The sequence below is a fragment of the Triticum urartu genome, chromosome 1A (genome assembly GCF_056163025.1).
Source record: "Triticum urartu cultivar PI428250 chromosome 1A, HENAU_Tu73, whole genome shotgun sequence".
Taxonomy (NCBI): Eukaryota; Viridiplantae; Streptophyta; class Magnoliopsida; order Poales; family Poaceae; genus Triticum; species Triticum urartu.
Genome location: NC_141873.1, coordinates 399,965,248 through 399,983,466, shown reverse-complemented (window position 1 = coordinate 399,983,466; position 18,219 = coordinate 399,965,248). Strand labels below are relative to the sequence as shown.

The 18,219-nt window shown below is 47.5% G+C and overlaps 1 protein-coding gene across 1 annotated transcript; it reads right to left on the bottom strand.

Moving 5' to 3' along the window:
- Positions 1-12,718: 12,718 nt before the first annotated feature.
- Positions 12,719-16,046, bottom strand: LOC125551771 (receptor-like protein kinase FERONIA). Its single transcript, XM_048715097.2, has one exon. The coding sequence runs from the start codon at positions 15,697-15,699 to the stop codon at positions 13,021-13,023; it is 2,679 nt and encodes an 892-aa protein (XP_048571054.2). The 5' UTR covers positions 15,700-16,046; the 3' UTR covers positions 12,719-13,020.
- Positions 16,047-18,219: the final 2,173 nt, after the last annotated feature.

The following is an 18,219-nucleotide window of genomic DNA, read 5'->3' as shown; positions in this document are numbered from 1 at the left end:
AATCAATACTATTTTTAGGCAAAGACGAAAACCAAGTTATAGCACAATCTCTAAGCGAAAAAGGAAATAACTTCAATTTAACGACATCATTATCGACATCTTTTTTCTTTTGCATATCACATAAATCAACGAAGCTATTCAGATGAGTAGCGGCATCTTCACTAGGAAGGCCGGCGAATTGATCTTTCATAACAAGATTCAACAAAGCAGTATTGATTTCACAAGATTCAGTATTAGCAAGAGGAGCAATCGGAGTGCTAAGGAAATCATTATTATTGGTATTGGTGAAGTCGCACAATTTGGTACTATCTTGAGCCATCGCGACAAACAAGCAATGTAACACACGAGCAAACAAGAAGCAAGCAGGCAAAAAGAGGCAAATAGAGAGGGAGGATAGAGAGAGAGGGCGAATAAAACGGCAAGGGTGAAGTGGGGGAGAGGAAAACGAGAGGCAAATGGCAAATAATGTAATGCGAGAGATAGGGATTATGATGGGTACTTGGTATGTTGATTTTTTGCGTAGACTCCCCGGCAACGGCGCCAGAAATTCTTCTTGCTACGTCTTGAGCTTGTGTTGGTTTTCCCCGAAGAGGAAGGGATGATGCAGCAGAGTAGCGTAAGTATTTCCCTCAGTTTTTGAGAACCAAGGTATCAATCCAGTAGGAGGCCACGCTCAAGTCCCTCGTACCTGCACAAAACGATAGCTACTCGTAACCAACGCGATTAGGGGTTGTCAATCCCTTCACGGTCACTTACGAGAGTGAGATCTGATAGATATAATATTTTTGGTATTTTTGGTATAGAGATGCAAAGTGAAAAGTAAAGGCAAAGTAAAAAGCAAAACAAGATTAAAGTGATGGAGATTGATATGATGAGAATAGACCCGGGGGGCATAGGTTTCACTAGTGGCTTCTCTCAAGAGCATAAGTATTCTAAGGTGGGTGAACAAATTACTGTTGAGCAATTGACAAAATTGAGCATAGTTATGAGAATATCTAGGCATGATCATGTATATAGGCATCACGTCCGTGACAAGTAGACCGAAATGATTCTGCATCTACTACTATTACTCCACTCATCGACCGCTATCCAGCATGCATCTAGAGTATTAAGTTAAAAACAGAGTAATGCCTTAAGCAAGATGACATGATGTAGAAAGATAAATTCATGCAATATGAAATAAACCCCATCTTGTTATCCTCGATGGCAACGATGCAATACATGCCTTGCTGCCCCTTTTTTCACTGGGAAAGGACACCACAAGATCGAACCCAAAGCTAAGCACTTCTCCCATGGCAAGAACTACCAATCTAGTTGGCCAAACCAAACGGATAATTCGAAGAGACTTGCAAAGATAACCAATCATACATAAAAGAATTCAGAGAAGATTCAAATATTATTCATAGATAGACTTGATCATAAACCCACAATTCATCGGTCTCAACAAACACACCGCAAAAAGAAGATTACATCGAATAGATCTCCACAAGAGAGGGGGATAACTTTGTATTGAGATTCAAAGAGAGAGAACAAGCCATCTAGCTACTAACTATAGACCCGAAGGTCTGAGGTAAACTACTCACACTTCATCGGAGAGGCTATGATGATGTAGAAGCCCTCCGTGATGACGGCCCTCTCCGGCGGAGCTCCGGAACAGGCCCCAAGATGGGATCTCGTGGATACAGAAAGTTGCGGTGGTGGAATTAGGTTTTTGGCTCCCCTTCTGATAGTTTGGGGGTACGTATGTATATATAGGAGGAAGAAGTACGTCGGAGGAGCTCCGAGGGGCCCATGAGGCAGGGGGCGCGCCCCCCACCCTTGTGACCGCCTCTCTGATGCCTTGGCGTAGGGTCCAAGTCTCGTGGATCACGTTCGGTGAGAAAATCACGTTCCCGAAGGTTTCATTCCGTTTGGACTCCGTTTGATATTCCGGTTTTTTGAAACACTAAAATAGGAAAAAAAAACAACAATTCTGGGCTGGGCCTCCGGTTAATAGGTTAGTCCCAAAAATAATATAAAAGTGGAAAATAAAGCCCAATATAGTCCAAAACAGTAGATAATATAGCATGGAGCAATCAAAAATTATAGATACGTTGGAGACGTATCACATGATCAAGCCAAAAAGAGGTGGTGGTATTGGTTTTAAAGATATGAAGCTCTTCAACCAAGCTCTGCTCGCACGACATGCCTGGAGATTGATTCAAAGACCGAATAGCTTGTGTGCGAGAATTCTGAAATCCAAATACTACCCCAATGGCGAGCTTTTGGACACGGTATTTGCATCAAATGCATCTCCGGCCTGGCTGGGAATCGAGCACAGGCTTGAGCTTCTTAAGGCGGGCCTTGTTTGGAGGATCGGTAATGGAAGAAAGGTTAACATTCAACGTGATCAATGGATCCCGCGTGAGGAAGGACCGAATCCTGCATAATTTATTCGCCGCACTAGATTAAGATGGGTTAATCAGTTGATGAATACTGACGACAATGGTTGGAATTCGGAGTTGATCCACCAATTGTTCTATCGTTTTGATGCTGAAGCGATTTACAATATTAAACTTCCAATTTCGGAGGCGGAGGACATGGTGGCGTGGCACTTTGAGAAATCAGGAACCTTCACGGTCCAGAGCGCGTACAGACTGGTGGCATCCCTTCAAAACCAGGAAAACCGGCCAGCTTCAAGTTCCACAAATGCAGCCAATGACCGGTGCATATGGGATATTATTTGGAAAGCAAAGGTTCCTGAAATAATTAAGATTTTTGGTTGGAGAATCGCGATAGACACCCTGCCAACCAAAATGAACAAATGGAAACGTACCCTGGAAGTTGACAACACCTGCAATATTTGTGGCAACGGAGATGAAGATGAATATCACACAGTGATTTCCTGTACAAAAAGCAAGGCTCTAAGGAGTGAAATGCGGAAAATCTGGGATCTTCCTAGCGAGTTGTAGTTTAGATACACTGGGGTGGACTGGCTTCAGAATCTCCTAGGAACTTGCAATATGGAAATGAGGGTCAAAACCTTACTGCTGCTGTGGAGGTGTTGGTTCCTACGTGATGACTGCATCCATAGTACAGGGAAGGAGTTAATCAGCAGATCAGTTCATTTTTTGGAGCAATTTGAAGAGGAACTGAACATCTGCTACATGGTGCTTTCGTCAGGTCCAAAGGACAAACAGGCCTTGGGGCATACTGAGGTTGCTTTGGCTAGGAAAGATCGGACTAAAGTTGAAGCTATTGCGGTAATGCAGCAGGAAAATGGTTCGGATCCTGCTTCAGGTGTAGCAATTCAGTGGATTCTCCCTGAGGGCGATACTGTCAAACTGAATACCGATGCTTCCTTCTTAACTGACAGCGGAGTGTCTCATGTGGGCATTGTTGCTCGCGATCACAGAGGACTTGTTTTCTTCTCGCTGTCCAAAGGAATCGATCGCTGCTCTTCAGTGGAGGAAGCTGAGGGTCGGGCTCTGCTCTGTGGTCTGCAGACCTTGGCGGCGCTATACAGGGGACCTATTATTGCTGAGACTGACTGCTCTTTTCTGACGAAGGAACTACAACCTGATTCTTGTAACCGCTCTGCCTGCTTTTCGGTGTTTCATGACATCAAAGAGGAGCTAAAGAAATTCCAAGGAGCACAGGTGAGATACACAAATCGAAAGTAAAACAAGCTGGCGCACTGTCTCACAGCCCGAGCTAGAAGTAAAGGGGACACGCATTGGATGGCTAACGTCCCGGATGACCTAAGAGCAGTGTTGGCTGCCGACTGTTTGTTTGGCTCAAGAGTAATGTAATTTTACTCTTTTTCCTCAAAAAAAGTAGCAACAAGCCTTGTATTGTAATTTGTAAAGAGTACTACCCCCATCTGGGTTTATTAGTCGTCTCCATCGTATTTTGGGTCAAAGTGTGAACACATATTTGACTAGCAAAGTGTTAATGCATGTTACTAAAAATTATGTTGTTGGATTCGTATTTGTATGTAGTTTACAATGATATTATTTTTGCTACATATAAATTATATTTTATAAATTAAAATCATGGTCAAAATATGATCCAAAATACAAGGAGAGCTATTAAGAGCAACTCTAGCAGACCCCGCATCCTTCCGGCCCACAAAACGTGTTTGCAGTTCACGCAAAAACGCCTTTGCGGGCCAGCGCGGACGACCACAGTTGCAAACCCCGCATAATGGACCCGTAAAAAAGGATATCCCCGGAATATCTTTTTTTACGGGTCGGCTTGCGGCGTCTGATCTGGCGCAGCTCCTTCCGGCCCGCAAAACCTATATTTGCAACTTAAGTTGATCTAGCATAATGCATTTCTTTACTTTTGCAACAACATTAGATACAAAAGACATCACCAAATCTTTGCTAGAATAGCAAAACCAAAGAAAACAAGAACCACAAGTATGCATTTCAGAAGATTTCCAACTTCCATAACTGCTCCCACGAGTTTGACTAATATCTTCTCCATGCATTCGTTGTTGATCTGTGGATTCTTGATTTTGCATTCCTCTTTCTTCATCTTTGGTTCGAAAGAAGTAGATGTTGCTTCCCCTCTAGTTGCACATGCAGCCGCATCAATTGCCTTCGATTCTACTAAGGAGTGCACCAACATCTATTAAGTTTCTTTCTATCAACAAATCAATGTATTGGCCTTTCCAAAACCAAAATGAGTATCCATCGTCCTACACAAAAGAATGAGCAAGCTCGAAGTGAGCTACCGCAATTGAACTAAAGAATGAGCTGCGGCAAGTGCACGTACCCCGTCATTTTCGCATTTGAAGAACACCCACCCGGGGTGCTTTGGCGTGCCCGAAGTGAGCCGCAGCACTTTTCGCGTGCAGTCATCGCACTCTATGAGCGGCATCGGCAAGCCACAAAGACGTTGTGCGAGCGCCGAGCCCGGTGGACGGCCGGACAAATCCATGCCCGCAAACCTTCAGCAACGGCGGGCGGACGAACCCGTACCTGCATGCGGCAATGCGCCCTTGCCTGGGCTGCGGGAGAGGCTCCCCGACCACTCCATTGCTTGGGGCAGCAACCGGCGGCCGAAAAAAGCCAAATCCGGCGTCCCGCGATGAAGTGCCACAGATCTGCAAATCCGGCGGCCCGCCGACGCAGGGGGGAAGGGAGGGGAGGCCTCGTGCGCGTGGCGTGTTGGGGAACGTAGCATAAATTCAAAATTTTCCTACGTGTCACCAAGATCTATCTATGGAGTCATCTAGCAACGAGGGAGGAGTGGATCTACATACCCTTGTAGATCGCGCGCGGAAGCGTTCAAGAGAACGGGGTTGATGGAGTCGTACTCGTCGTGATCCAAATCACCGATGATCCTAGCGCCGAACGGACGGCACCTCCGCGTTCAACACACGTACGGAGCAACGACGTCTCCTCCTTCTTGATCCAGCAAGGGGGAGGAGAGGTTGATGGAGATCCAGCAGCACGACGGCGTGGTGGTGGAAGTAGCGGGATTCCAACAGGGCTTCGCCAAGCGCTGCGGGAGGAGGAAGATGTGTCATGGGAGGGAGAGGAAGGCGCCAGGGCTTAGGTGTTGCTGCCCTCCCTTCCCCCACTATATATAGGGCCAAGGGAGAGGGGGGGCGCAGCCTTGGCCCTTCCTCCAAGGAAGGGTGCGGCCAAGGGAGGAGTCCCTCCTCCCCAAGGCACCTCGGAGGTGCCTTCCCCCTTTAGGACTCTTCCTTTTCCTTTGACTCTTGGCGCATGGGCCTCTTGGGGCTGGTGCCCTTGGCCCATATAGGCCAAGGCGCACACCCCTACAGCCCATGTGGCCCCCCGGGGCAGGTGGACCCCCTTGGTGGACCCTCGGACCCCTTTCGGCACTCCCGGTACAATACCGAGCGCGAAACTTTTCTGGCGACCAAAACAAGACTTCCCATATATAAATCTTTACCTCCGGACCATTCCGGAACTCCTCGTCACGTCCGGGATCTCATCCAGGACTCCGAACAACTTTCGGGTTACCGCATACTAATATCTCTATAACCCTAGCGTCACCGAACCTTAAGTGTGTAGACCCTACGGGTTCGGGAACCATGCAGACATGACCGAGACGTTCACCGGTCAATAACCAACAGCGGGATCTGGATACCCATGTTGGCTCCCACATGTTCCACGATGATCTCATCGAATGAACCACGATGTCAAGGACTTAATCAATCCCGTATACAATTCCCTTTGTCTATTGGTACAATACTTGCCCGAGATTCGATTGTCGGTATCCCGATACCTTGTTCAATCTCGTTACCGGCAAGTCTCTTTACTCGTTCCGTAACACATCATCCCGTGATCAACTCCTTGATCACATTGTGCACATTATGATGATGTCCTATCGAGTGGGCCCAGAGATACCTCTCCGTTTACACGGAGTGACAAATCCCACTCTCGATTCGTGCCAACCCAACAGACACTTTCGGAGATACCTGTAGTGTACCTTTATAGCCACCCAGTTACGTTGTGACGTTTGGCACACCCAAAGTATTCCTACGGTATCCGAGAGTTGCACAATCTCATGGTCTGAGGAAATGATACTTGACATTAGAAAAGCTTTAGCATACGAACTACATGATCTTGTGCTAGGCTTAGGATTGGGTCTTTGTCCATCACATCATTCTCCTAATGATGTGATCCCGTTATCAATGACATCCAATGTCCATGGTCAGGAAACCGTAACCATCTATTGATCAACGAGCTAGTCAACTAGAGGCTTACTAGGGACATGGTGTTGTCTATGTATCCACACATGTATCTGAGTTTCCTATCAATACAATTCTAGCATGGATAATAAACGATTATCATGAACAAGGAAATATAATAATAACTAATTTATTATTGCCTCTAGGGCATATTTCCAACATGGCGGCCTTCCGGCGTGGTCCTGCCGGCTGCTTTCGTCGGAATTTTGGGCGGCGGGCGGCGGCGGCGCGAGGGGAGAGAGGAGAGGTGGTTGGTGTGGGAAAGCGCAGGATGAAATGCCCCTCACCAACCGCTTCCGCTTATATGCAGGGCACCGCAGCCGCGAGGGGGAAACCCGCGTTTTCCAGAGTTGGGGTCGGGATTTTGCCGCGCCCCCTAAATTTTTTTGCGGGCCGGGGCGGGGTGTGGGGTCTGATCGGGCTGGTTTTTTTGCCCCGACCCGCATTTTGGCGGTTATTTTACGGGTCGGCATGGGATGTGGGATCTGCTAGAGTTGCTCTAACCAGGATGGAGGTAGTATACTGGTGTTGGCCACAAAAGGTTTGGATATCTTTGGTCTCAATTATTAGGGTTAGTACGTTATACAGCTCTTCAAAATCCTTCAGATTAGTCAAGTTTATGTAGATTTAATATTGTGATGTTTATGCACTGAGGATTGGAAAAAAGTGGAATGAAATAAATAAATGAAGCTATAGAAGACAACTTGGAATGACCCTTTTTTAAACGCAAAGTAATACTTCCTCCGTCCAAGAATTCTTGTCTTAAATTTGTTTAGATACGAATGTATCCAATAATAAAACATGACTTGATACATCCATATTTAGACAAATCTAAAACAAGAATTTTGGAACAGAGGGAGTACGTATTTATTAACTCGAAATCGTTACATCATGTATCGACCTTGATGTAACTACAGGTTTTGTCACAAATCTATATTATTCGCATGTGTTACAGTTTCTTCTATCCGGTATATTTATTATTTCCTTTCAAAAAATATATTTTATTTAGTTAAGAAAACAGTCACCGCTAATAAAGGGAGAAAATGTCCCCAATTTCTCCAGTAAAACCAAAAAGAAACACCAATTTCTGGGGACTCATAGTCCACGATGAATTCCCCTGTGTATCAGCCAATGAGATGTAGTACAGAAAATATGGACGGGGATGATGACTTTAGGGTTCGGATTCGGTCACACCGGCTCGGGCTTATGAATTCACACCTGCTCCGATTGACGAGTACTTTTTGAAAGGGTGTGTCTAGGGCATATCTAGATGTACTCTAATTATTGCATATTTAAGTGAGTGAATCAAGCATAAAAGAAAAAGAAAAAAGAGAAAGAAAATATTCACACGAATCTTAATATAAGATCAATGACATATGACTTAGATGTGCAATACTTATGGCACATCTAGATGTGCTTTAGCAAAACTGTTTTTGAAACGTCTTATGTTTGATACGGCGGGGGCATTATTTGTTTTTGACTATGCTAACTTTTTAACGTACTGAATTTAGGCATCAGATCCGAACACATTTCTATTTGATTCAATTAAGTGCCTGTTTGGTTCCAATAAGTCACCTGACTTATAAGTCAGGTGACTTAAAACCAATGACTTATAAGTCACGCCTGTTTGGTTGTCACCTGACTTATAAGTCACCTGACCACACTTTTCCACCTTATTTTTTATTGTAAAGGTGATGGGACCCATGCAAAAGGGGGTGACTTATAAGTTTTAAGTTGAGGTGGAGCAACTTATGACTTATAAGTTGGGGTGACTTATAAGTCAGGTCCGTTTGGCAAAATAAGTCACTTTTTTCACTTTTCGACTTATAAGTTGGTGACTTATTTGGAACCAAACAGGCCCTAAACCTACGCTGCTACTCCCTCCGTCCCAAAATAAGTGTCTCAACTTTGTACTAGATCTAGTATAAATTTGTACTAACCTCAAGATACTTATTTTGGGACAGAGGGAGTATTATTCTTTCTTTCAGTTTTGCTAAAGCACATCTAGATGTGCCGTAAGTATTGCACATCTAAGTTCTATGTCATTGATCTTATGCAGAGATACGCGTGGAAATTTTATTTTGGGTTTTTTCTTTTCCTTTTCTTACTTGATTGTGTCACTTAGATGTGCAATAATTATAGCACATTTAGATGTGACCTAGACAAACCCTCTTTCTTTTGCATGGAGCAACATTTAGCGAACCCAATTAACAATACATACATGCAAATAAGACAAAAAAGATGACGTCGGCAAAGATTCCATTAAAAATTAAACTTCAAAACGTTTTGTAGCTTAAACCATTGGCTCGATTGGGAAACCGTTTTCACATAAAAAATTCGTTGCGACGAGACCTTCAAAATTAGATCCCATGTTGGTATGTTTCGACGACTTTTTTTCGGATCAAAAGTTACCAGGCCTAGGTTAAGTAAATTATCACGTCTGTGGTATGTTAGTTACCATCCTCTTTGTTTAGAAATTCACGAGGCATAAAAATGGCTCCTCCAACATTTTCTTTACATGCAAATGCACTAGAGCACAAGAAAGCTGATGCCATTGTAGATTCTCATTATTTCTAAACTGTAAAATATTTTATAGCTCAAAATTGTCGTCTCTGATTGAAAAAAAATTCACATAAAAAATCCGCCACGACGAGAACTTTGAAATTAGATCTCATGTTGATATGTTTTGATCGCTTTTTTGGTTGCAAGTGACCATAAGTTATCAGTTATGTTGTATGTATATCAACATGTTATTTATGCTGAAGTGACCGGGGGTGTGTTTTCAACGACTTTTTTCTTTCGGGTCAGAGTTACCGCAGTATTTGTTCTTAAGTTATCAGGTCTGCGATGCATATATTACCGTGCTATTTGTATGAAAGTAACCGAAATATGTTTCAACAATTTTTTATTTGGGTCTAAAGTTACCGCGGTATTCGTACCTAAGTTATCGGGTATGCGGTGCTTATATTACCATGATACAGGAATCACCGGGGGTGTGTATTCAACTATATTTTTTCATGGGTACAAATTATCGTGGTGTTTGTAACTAAGTTATTGTGTCTGTGATGCTTTCATTACCAAGCTATTTATATAGAAGTTATCAGGCGTATGTTTTTTAACAATTTTTTTACCGGGGCAAAATGTTATCATGGTGTTTGTACGCGAGTTATCAACTCTGTTATGCGTATATTCCCATGTTATTTCCACGAAAGTTATCGGGGGTATGTTTTCAACAACAGAAAATTTGCGATGTGTATATTATCATGTTATTTCTACAAAAGAGGGTATATTTTTAACAACGCTTTTTCCCCTCGTCAGAAGTTACCACGGTGTTTGTGTGTAAGTTATTTCGTCTGCGGTGGGTATCAGGGGGTATGTTATCAGGTTGAAGTTACAGAAGTTATCAGAGGGTATGTTATTAGGCCGAAATTGGTTATCGCCGTGTTTGTACCTAAGTTATAAGGTGTATGATGCGTATATTATCATGCTATTTAGAAAGAATTTATCACATGCCACGTAAAAAGTGTTGGTAAAGGAATAGTGTGAGTTGATGGAGGACATCAAGAAAGATCAATGGAACTATGTGAACTAATGTAGAACATGCAGAAGAAACGGTGTAATTGGCAGCATGACCCTTTTTTTTATTAAAACTCGTAATATCCAAGGTACAATTATGATGTGAAGTAGCAATACTTACCTAAGATCTTGGGTTCAATTCCCATCCAGCGTAATGATTTTTTAGCATTTCTAACTAGTTGAAAAACGAGGAATTTTACCTGGCCGGGAACATGGGCCTAAGGGCATCTACAACGGGGGCTCTTATACCAGGCGCCAGGGATCGATTCCCGGCCGTTACGGTCTAATCCCGTTCGATGCTGGGATTTTAGCGGGCATCGATGTCAACTGAGTCGCCGGACGCCTCGTATGTTTTCTGTTCATGTGACCTCTCCTAACGAACGCTGCGATTAATCTTCACGAGAAAAATAAAATCTGTTAGCGCTTAAATAGGCGCTCAAGCGTTGTGGCACCAGATTCATGTGCCGATGCTATCTCTGTAATTGTTTTTTTTTGTTATCTAAGCACCCAAATAAGCGCCTCTGCATTATAAATGCCCTAAGGCTAAATGTAGGAATTTAGAGTAGTATAGGAATTTGATAGGATGACACTTGCCACCCTAAGGAATTGACTTGTCTCGTTCCTACGCGTAAAATGAGCTTTGAGTGGATGTGTAGTTTCCTCCAAAAGCATAGGAAATGAATAGTATTCCTACGAAATTCTTGTATGCATTTCCTACAAACCGAATGCATATATAGGAAATTTTCCTCTGAAATCCTTATTCCATGTTTTTCCTATAAAAATCCTTCAAACCGAATGAGGCCTTAGAGAAATCTTGTAGGAATTTCATAGGATAGGATTTCTATAGGAAAAATTCCTTTAGAGCTCTTTGGTTGTAGGAATAGAATCATATTCCTATGGAGGAATTATTCCTATCCTCCATATTTCATAGAAAAATAAACATTAGCCTAGACTCAATGGAAAAAAAATCCTATGATGTGAATCAAAGGGCATCTCCTTTTGTATTCCTACTCATAGAATTTGAGATACATGTCATCTTATTTCCTATGACTTTTCTATTTCTACGATTTTTCTACCCTATGAACCAAAGGAGGCCTAAGGATGCGTGAAAAGAAAAACTGTCAGGACGTGGGCTTGATCAAGACGAACTGTTAGGACGTGGCCTTGATCGAGGGCAACAAAGCGGCGGTCGAGCGATACGTGGGATCAAGCGGGAATTGTGGATCACATGAAAAAAGGATGCAGTTGGAGTGGATCGTGCGAGCCTTCGGATCCAAAACGAACGCCATCCGGGTCGTCCGGATCTGTTGCAAAATTCCTGCCGTATGGATTTTAGCTTTCTCGTTTGTTTTTACTAATGTGAGGTCGACATGTCTAGGTCAATTCCAACATATTTTCATTGATGGATCATCAATCGCCACGCTGCAGTTTATTGTGGGAATATGAGGTGCTGATACAGTGATACAAGAAACAGTCGTATTCCATGATCGGGGAGGGCGGCGTTGAAGAGGTATTCCTGACCCCTTCCCGCTCTCCATGTGAACAGGACCGATTCTTTCTTTGCAAGAAGGACGAAATCGAGCTGGGTAACAGCACAGCAGGAACGACAAGTTGTAATGAGAAGAAAATCGCTGGCATCCATTCAGGAGAAACGAGATACAGGGCGACACGTCTCGTGGTTTGAGGCACAACTTGTGCTCGCCGTAGCTGGATAATACGGCTGTGTTCTGCGTGTGGCTCCCTGCTCTCAAAACAGTTGGGCAACCCTCCTTCACTCCTTCCATGATCTCCGGGCAAAGACGGAACTCTGGCAAAGACCTACACTACGCAGAGGAAGCAAGACCGGCACATGATTTAGGGTTGGGCGGCATCATCGACCCCAAAACGTGTGGTTGGGCAAGCAAAACGGAATAGTGAAACAATGCCGTCCGTCCGTCCACTTGGGAGATTTCACGATGCTGGCACGACGTGACGAGTCGCACTCCACAGACCTGGACACCGGAATCATAGGAGGCAGTATTCAAGTGCTCATTCTCTCGACGGAACAGCTGGAAGCCAGAATTATTCGATTCCACTAATTTCTTCAGACGTGCACAGCTTTAAGCTTATAGTAATCGAATAACATGGAAGACAAGCAGTTGGCTGAGCAGAAATTATATACTCCTACTGCTGTATATCGCTGGAAGTAGGTGAGTTGACTGCATCAAGATGACAGAGTGGACAGTGCTCTACAGCTGCAAGTGAACAGCTGGGCACAAGCTCCGGTTCAGCATCAACTACTTGTCTGCTGGACGCCGCAAAATGAAGTTTGTGATTGAACACAAGGCGACATGCAACACGGCATATGAATGAGCACGACTGGTAACAATCAACATCAACACAGCATGGACGATCCCGTGTCAATCACCAGGATCCGGAAAGGAGCATGAATGAAGGCGAAAAAGGGGAAAAGGCCATGCACATCACTTTCTCATACAGTATTTACTTGCTGGGTCAATAACACGTGGCAGCGGCCGTAATTACACATGCTAATAAGCATCGAGTCATCACAACGCTGAAGAAGAAGAAGAAGAAAATACAAGGCAAGGCAGAAATGTCTAATGGTACAGTATGAAACAATTCTCTGACCCCCAGTCCATAACTTGCCAGATAACAAGTGCACAAATTCATGAAAAATATGCTGAATGAATAAATTAGGCCCGAAGGGCGACAAGCAGAACCGGATTTTTACCTCACCGCCCCTTGGGGTTCATGATCTGCGAGAAGACCGCGCTCGGCGTCAGCCCGTCCGAGTCGATGCTCGCGACGCTCTGGTCGCCCATGCTTAGGGAAGTTGTCGTGGTCGTGGTGGTGCTTGAATCGATTGACGGGTCATTGGGATCCTTCTTTCCAGCCATCACCAGGGGAGCGCCCTCCTCATCCGACATCCCACAGCCGAAGCTTCCGCTCTCCTCCGCGCTTTCCTGCATCTGAAGAGCAAACTCCAGGTTCCAAAGCACATCTCCCATCGAAGGGCGCTCGATGCCGTTGTCGGCAACGCACTTCTCAGCTGTCTCGGCAAACTTCTTGAAGCACTGCGGAACGATCTTTCCCTTTAGGTAGGGATCAACAATCTGATCCAGAATTCCCTTCTTCTGGCAGTGCAATGCCCATTCTGCCAGGCTGACTTCTTCCTTTGCAAGAGTGGGGTTCAAGGCAGGCCGAGCACAGAGGACCTCGAACAGCACCACGCCAAATGAATACACATCAGACTTCTCGGTGAGCTGCTGCCTGCGGAAGTATTCAGGATCTAGGTAACCGAAACTGCCCTTGACAACTGTGCTCACATGTGTGTGATCCATCGACGGCCCAGTCTTGGACAGACCAAAATCTGAAACCTTGGCGACCCATTTCTCATCCAGGAGGATGTTTGTGGTCTTCACATCACGGTGGATAATGGTGTGCTTTGCACCGGTGTGAAGGTAGTGCAGCCCACGGGCTGCACCAATGCAGATCTCCAAACGCTGCCTCCAGCTAAGCGGCGCATTCTGGGTCTTGTATAGGTGCTCACGCAGAGTTCCATGGGCCATGTGGTCATAGACCAGGATCATCTCATTCTTGTCCTCGCAGTAACCAATCAGCGACACAAGATGGCGGTGGCGGAGCTTTGACAGCATTTCAATTTCAGTCTGGAACTCATGTATGCCCTGCTCAGACAAGGGGTTGCCACGCTTGATAGCCACCTTAGTTGTGCCCCCATCGATCTCTCCCTGGTAAACTTTACCGAACCCACCAACACCAAGGATCCGTGACTCGTCAAAGTTCTTCGTTGCAGCCTTGATCTCTGCAAAGGAGAAATGGCGGCACAGGTTGGATGGCAAAGATGAAGCAATACTCCCTGTAGCATGCGACTTGGCTGAGCTTGAAGTGTGTGAATTGCCATACAGCGACAACGGCAGCCAACCAGAATGGCCATCACTCATGCCGGCATCCTTGGCCACTTTCCTCCGCCTCTTGCAAATGAAGCAGCAATATCCAAGTGCAAGCATTGCCAAACCTCCAATTACTCCACCAGCAATAGGCCCGACAAGCGAACTCTTCTTCCCTTGCCCGGTATGCGCCGCTGGATCAGCACTTGGGACAGGGTTTGGCCCCGCGAGGCTCCCATTAGTAAGTTGCAGCTTGAACACCTCCATCCCATTGAGAATAGCATCATAGTACTGTGGCTTGTTCCGTATATCCGGATGAAGAGCCACCCAGAAATCCATAATCCCTGAACCCACAGTGCCGACCACGAAATCCTTGTACAATGGGGTACCGGTACTACGCGGATCCACCCACTGGAGCACATCAGCACCTTCCACGGCAGTCTGGTTGTTGAGGTAAATGTTGAACACCCGCTGATTCGGCTTATCAATTGGGGATTGTATCTCGCAGAAATGGAGCCTCACAAGGTATGTGAACCCAGCATCCACCTGCACTATCCAGGTGAGATTGTAGGCCAAGTTCACACCCTTGTCTATCCCCATTGATCGCGCCGTGGCATAGACATCCAGTGGCGCCACATATCCCGGCACACTGGGAGGGTAGGTGATTGTGACATTGGGATCGTTCGGGTACGACACCCCAGCCCCTGCACCGTAAATGTAGGGCGTGTCGTCGTCCCATGACCGAGCCCCGCCGGAGTCCTTGGAAGGGGAGATGGCCTGGCCTCCGACGTTGAGCCGGTACATGGTCTGCAGAGCAGCACCGGGGTCCATCGGGAACGGCTGGTTGTTGCCGTCACCGGTGACGAAGAACGGTGTGGCGAGGTCGAAGAGATCCGGGGAGGAGACGACCTCGATGCCGTTGATGAAGGCGTAGGCGTTGGGGCGCCCCTTCTCCGGGGTAAAGGTGAGGTCGAGGGTCGGGCCGGTGACGTTGACGGAGAACTCGCGCACGAGGTAGGCGAAGTTGAACGCCGTGGCGGTCTGGTAGGCGCTGAAGTTGGAGAGGAGCGTGACCTTGGCTGCCGGGACGGAGACGGAGAAGAAGGCGTCGGCGGCGGCGCGGCCGGAGTAGTTGGCCGGGTAGAAGTGCAGGCGGAGGAACTTGCGGCCGGGGCCGAGCGGGAAGGAGTAGGTGAAGGGCGCCGCGGAGACCCGCGCGGTGAGGTAGGGCACCTGCGGCACCGAGGGGTCCTGCGCCCCCGCGTCGGCGGAGGCGAGGTTCGGCGGCGCGTACTTGGAGCCGGCGTCGCCACGCCACTCCCGGCCGTCCGTGTCGTTGCCCTTCCCCGTGGCGCCGCAGTCGAGCAGGATGTCGTCCCGCGGCACGAAGGGGGCCCCCGAGGGCGCCGGCGCGGTCGGGTCCTGCGCCCACGCCGCGGGGACAAGCGCGGCGGCCGCGGCGGCCACGAGCAGCAGGAGCGCGCATCTCGGGCCTCCTCCCATGGCGCGACTGCGAGCTGTGTGTAGCTCGCTCTGCGTTTCGTCGCGGCTCACAGATCGCCCATCAAACGGCTCCCCCGGAGCCGATCTGGGGCGGATTTACGCGCGGGTGGGGGTTGCGAGCGGCGGCTGAGGTGGGATTTGAGGGCGGAGTGGCGGCCGCGGTGGTGGCGGTGGCGGGGGAGGAGAGAAGGGCCGGGGAGGGTGGCGTCGAGGAAGAAGGGGGGGAGAGGTTTCGGAGACTACGGGCGCGGCATTAAGCGGGGGGTCAGTGGTGGAGGGACGCGGTGCGGTGGCCAGCCGAGCTGAGGCTGCTGCTGTTGCCAAATGCAAGCTGTGAGCCAGCCGAGCCAGGGAACCCGGAACGGGGCAACGGGGTGAAGGGACCCACCAGCGACGGGGTCGGCGCAGCGCAATCAGTGCCGTCTCAGAGAAAGCGAGAGGGCGACGCGGCGGGAGGAGGAAGGCGGGCGTAGGCCCCGCTAACATGGGTTCCGGGTCGTGATGTGCACCGTCTCGTCCTCCATCCCACCATTCTTGGTACTCTCAAAAACGATATGATATTCGAAAATAAGCTCGGTGACATTTGACCAAACATCTGTCGGACGTGGTGATCGTCATGGACATCATCAACAGGAGGGCGGAGGTACCTGGCTGTGGACGGATCCTAGATGGACGGCGTCGTAGTACAAGACGAGCGGGTGCGTGGGTCGTGGTTGCGGACAGGGGCGGCGCCTGGGGTTTTCTTGGGTATTCGGTTGAATACCCAAGATTTTGACAAACCATTGAAATTTTATATAAAACAAGCGATTTTTTTTACAAAACAGTGATGATTTGGGCAAAATGAATACCCTCCTCCAAAATGAATACCCACCCTCTAGAACCTGGCGCCGCCACTGGTTGCGGACGTCCGGCAATGCCTGGGTGGCAATCGGCGAGGTATAGCGGCGGCATTGGAAGAGGAGGGTGTCGGTACTAAAACCGGTGGATCTCGCCTATGGGGTCCCGAGCTGTATATCTGAAACGATGGGTAACACGAGAGAAGGGACACAATGTTTTACCTAGGTTCGGACCTTCTTGAAGAGGTTAAACCCTACGTCCTGCTTTGGTTATATTGCTTGCGTACTGAGTACAAGATGATCTAACTCAAGATCATATGTTGTGTTCTAAACCCTAAAGTTGGTAATCACGATTCTGTCCCTGCGGATGAAACCCCGTGGTTTATATAGACACCGGAGGTATCTAGGGTTACGTATGGCCGGTTACCAACTAGGAATAAACATGCCGACAGTCGGGTAGTACTTGAAGTACACGCCAAGTCTTCGGCAGTGTCTGTCCTGATCGCGCCTAGGTTCGAAGTTTACGGAGTCCTTCCTTGTGAGATCGGCGGGCCGTAAGCTCGACCCATGGACTGTCGGCCAACTAGGTGGGTACCCCTAGTCCGGGACACTGTCAGTAGCCCTGAACTTGTCTTCGGAGCCGAGGACGTCAGATACATCCTCGGACCAACGTTTCTAGTTGTAAAGTCTTTAGCTTGGCAGGCAAGTTCTTCTCTCTAGATTGCTTTCATGTAAACCCGAGATTTTCTTTACTTAAAACAATTATCGAGCTTCCACTTAACGGGATTTCCCACCGACCACATGTTTTAAGGGCCGCTCTTCGGCACCTGAATTCCTGAGTTAGCTTAGCCTCAAAGGCTTGTCGCATAGCTGTGAACAGTGCTCTCGCCTGGCAGCTTTTACCGAACCATCACCCCCTACGGCGTTTAAGCGAGCCAGTTATTGCAGCTCGAATCGCGACCCAAGGCAACTTTCTCATTGGCACGTCCCATCAATGCAGAGACCGTGCTTCGTTTTTTATGGGATATCATCAAGAATTGTTTCACCCCATGCGTGCATAACGGCATGAAAGTCCAGAACGTGGTGATTTATCCGGCACCACGAGGGGAATCTTAGTCTTTTGTTGGCCTATGAAAACAAGGGGCGGTAATCTTACTTTCCCATACGCTTCCATCTCTTGCGCCATTGCTCGAAGCCTCGAAAGCTCCAGCGCCCTAGATCCATTCTCAAACTTCCAAGCCCCTTTCCAGCGCCCACATCCCCCATCAGCGATGGCTATGTCGATCTGAAGGGCAAGTGGATGGCCTCAACATCACGGAGGGCACCATCAAGGAGCTCCGGACCGCGGGTTACCACGTCGGAGCCGTTTGCCGGACACTGGAGCCCTACTCCCAAGCAAGGGGAGAGGGTAGTCTTTGTCTCCCCCCTCATCCGAGGCTTGGGGTTCCCCTTGCACCCCTTTGTGAGGGGTCGTCTTCTTCTACGAGCTAGATTTTCAGCATCTAGCCCCGAACTCCATAGTGCACCTTGTGGCGTTTATCACCGTCCGCGAGGCATTCCTTCGCGTCGAGCCACACTACGGTGGGGCCATGATCAGTAAGCTCTAGAAGATGACTTGGCTAGAAGGCATCTTTTTGGAGAAAATTAAGGTGTGGCAGCAAGAGTGGTTTTACATCACCGAGTT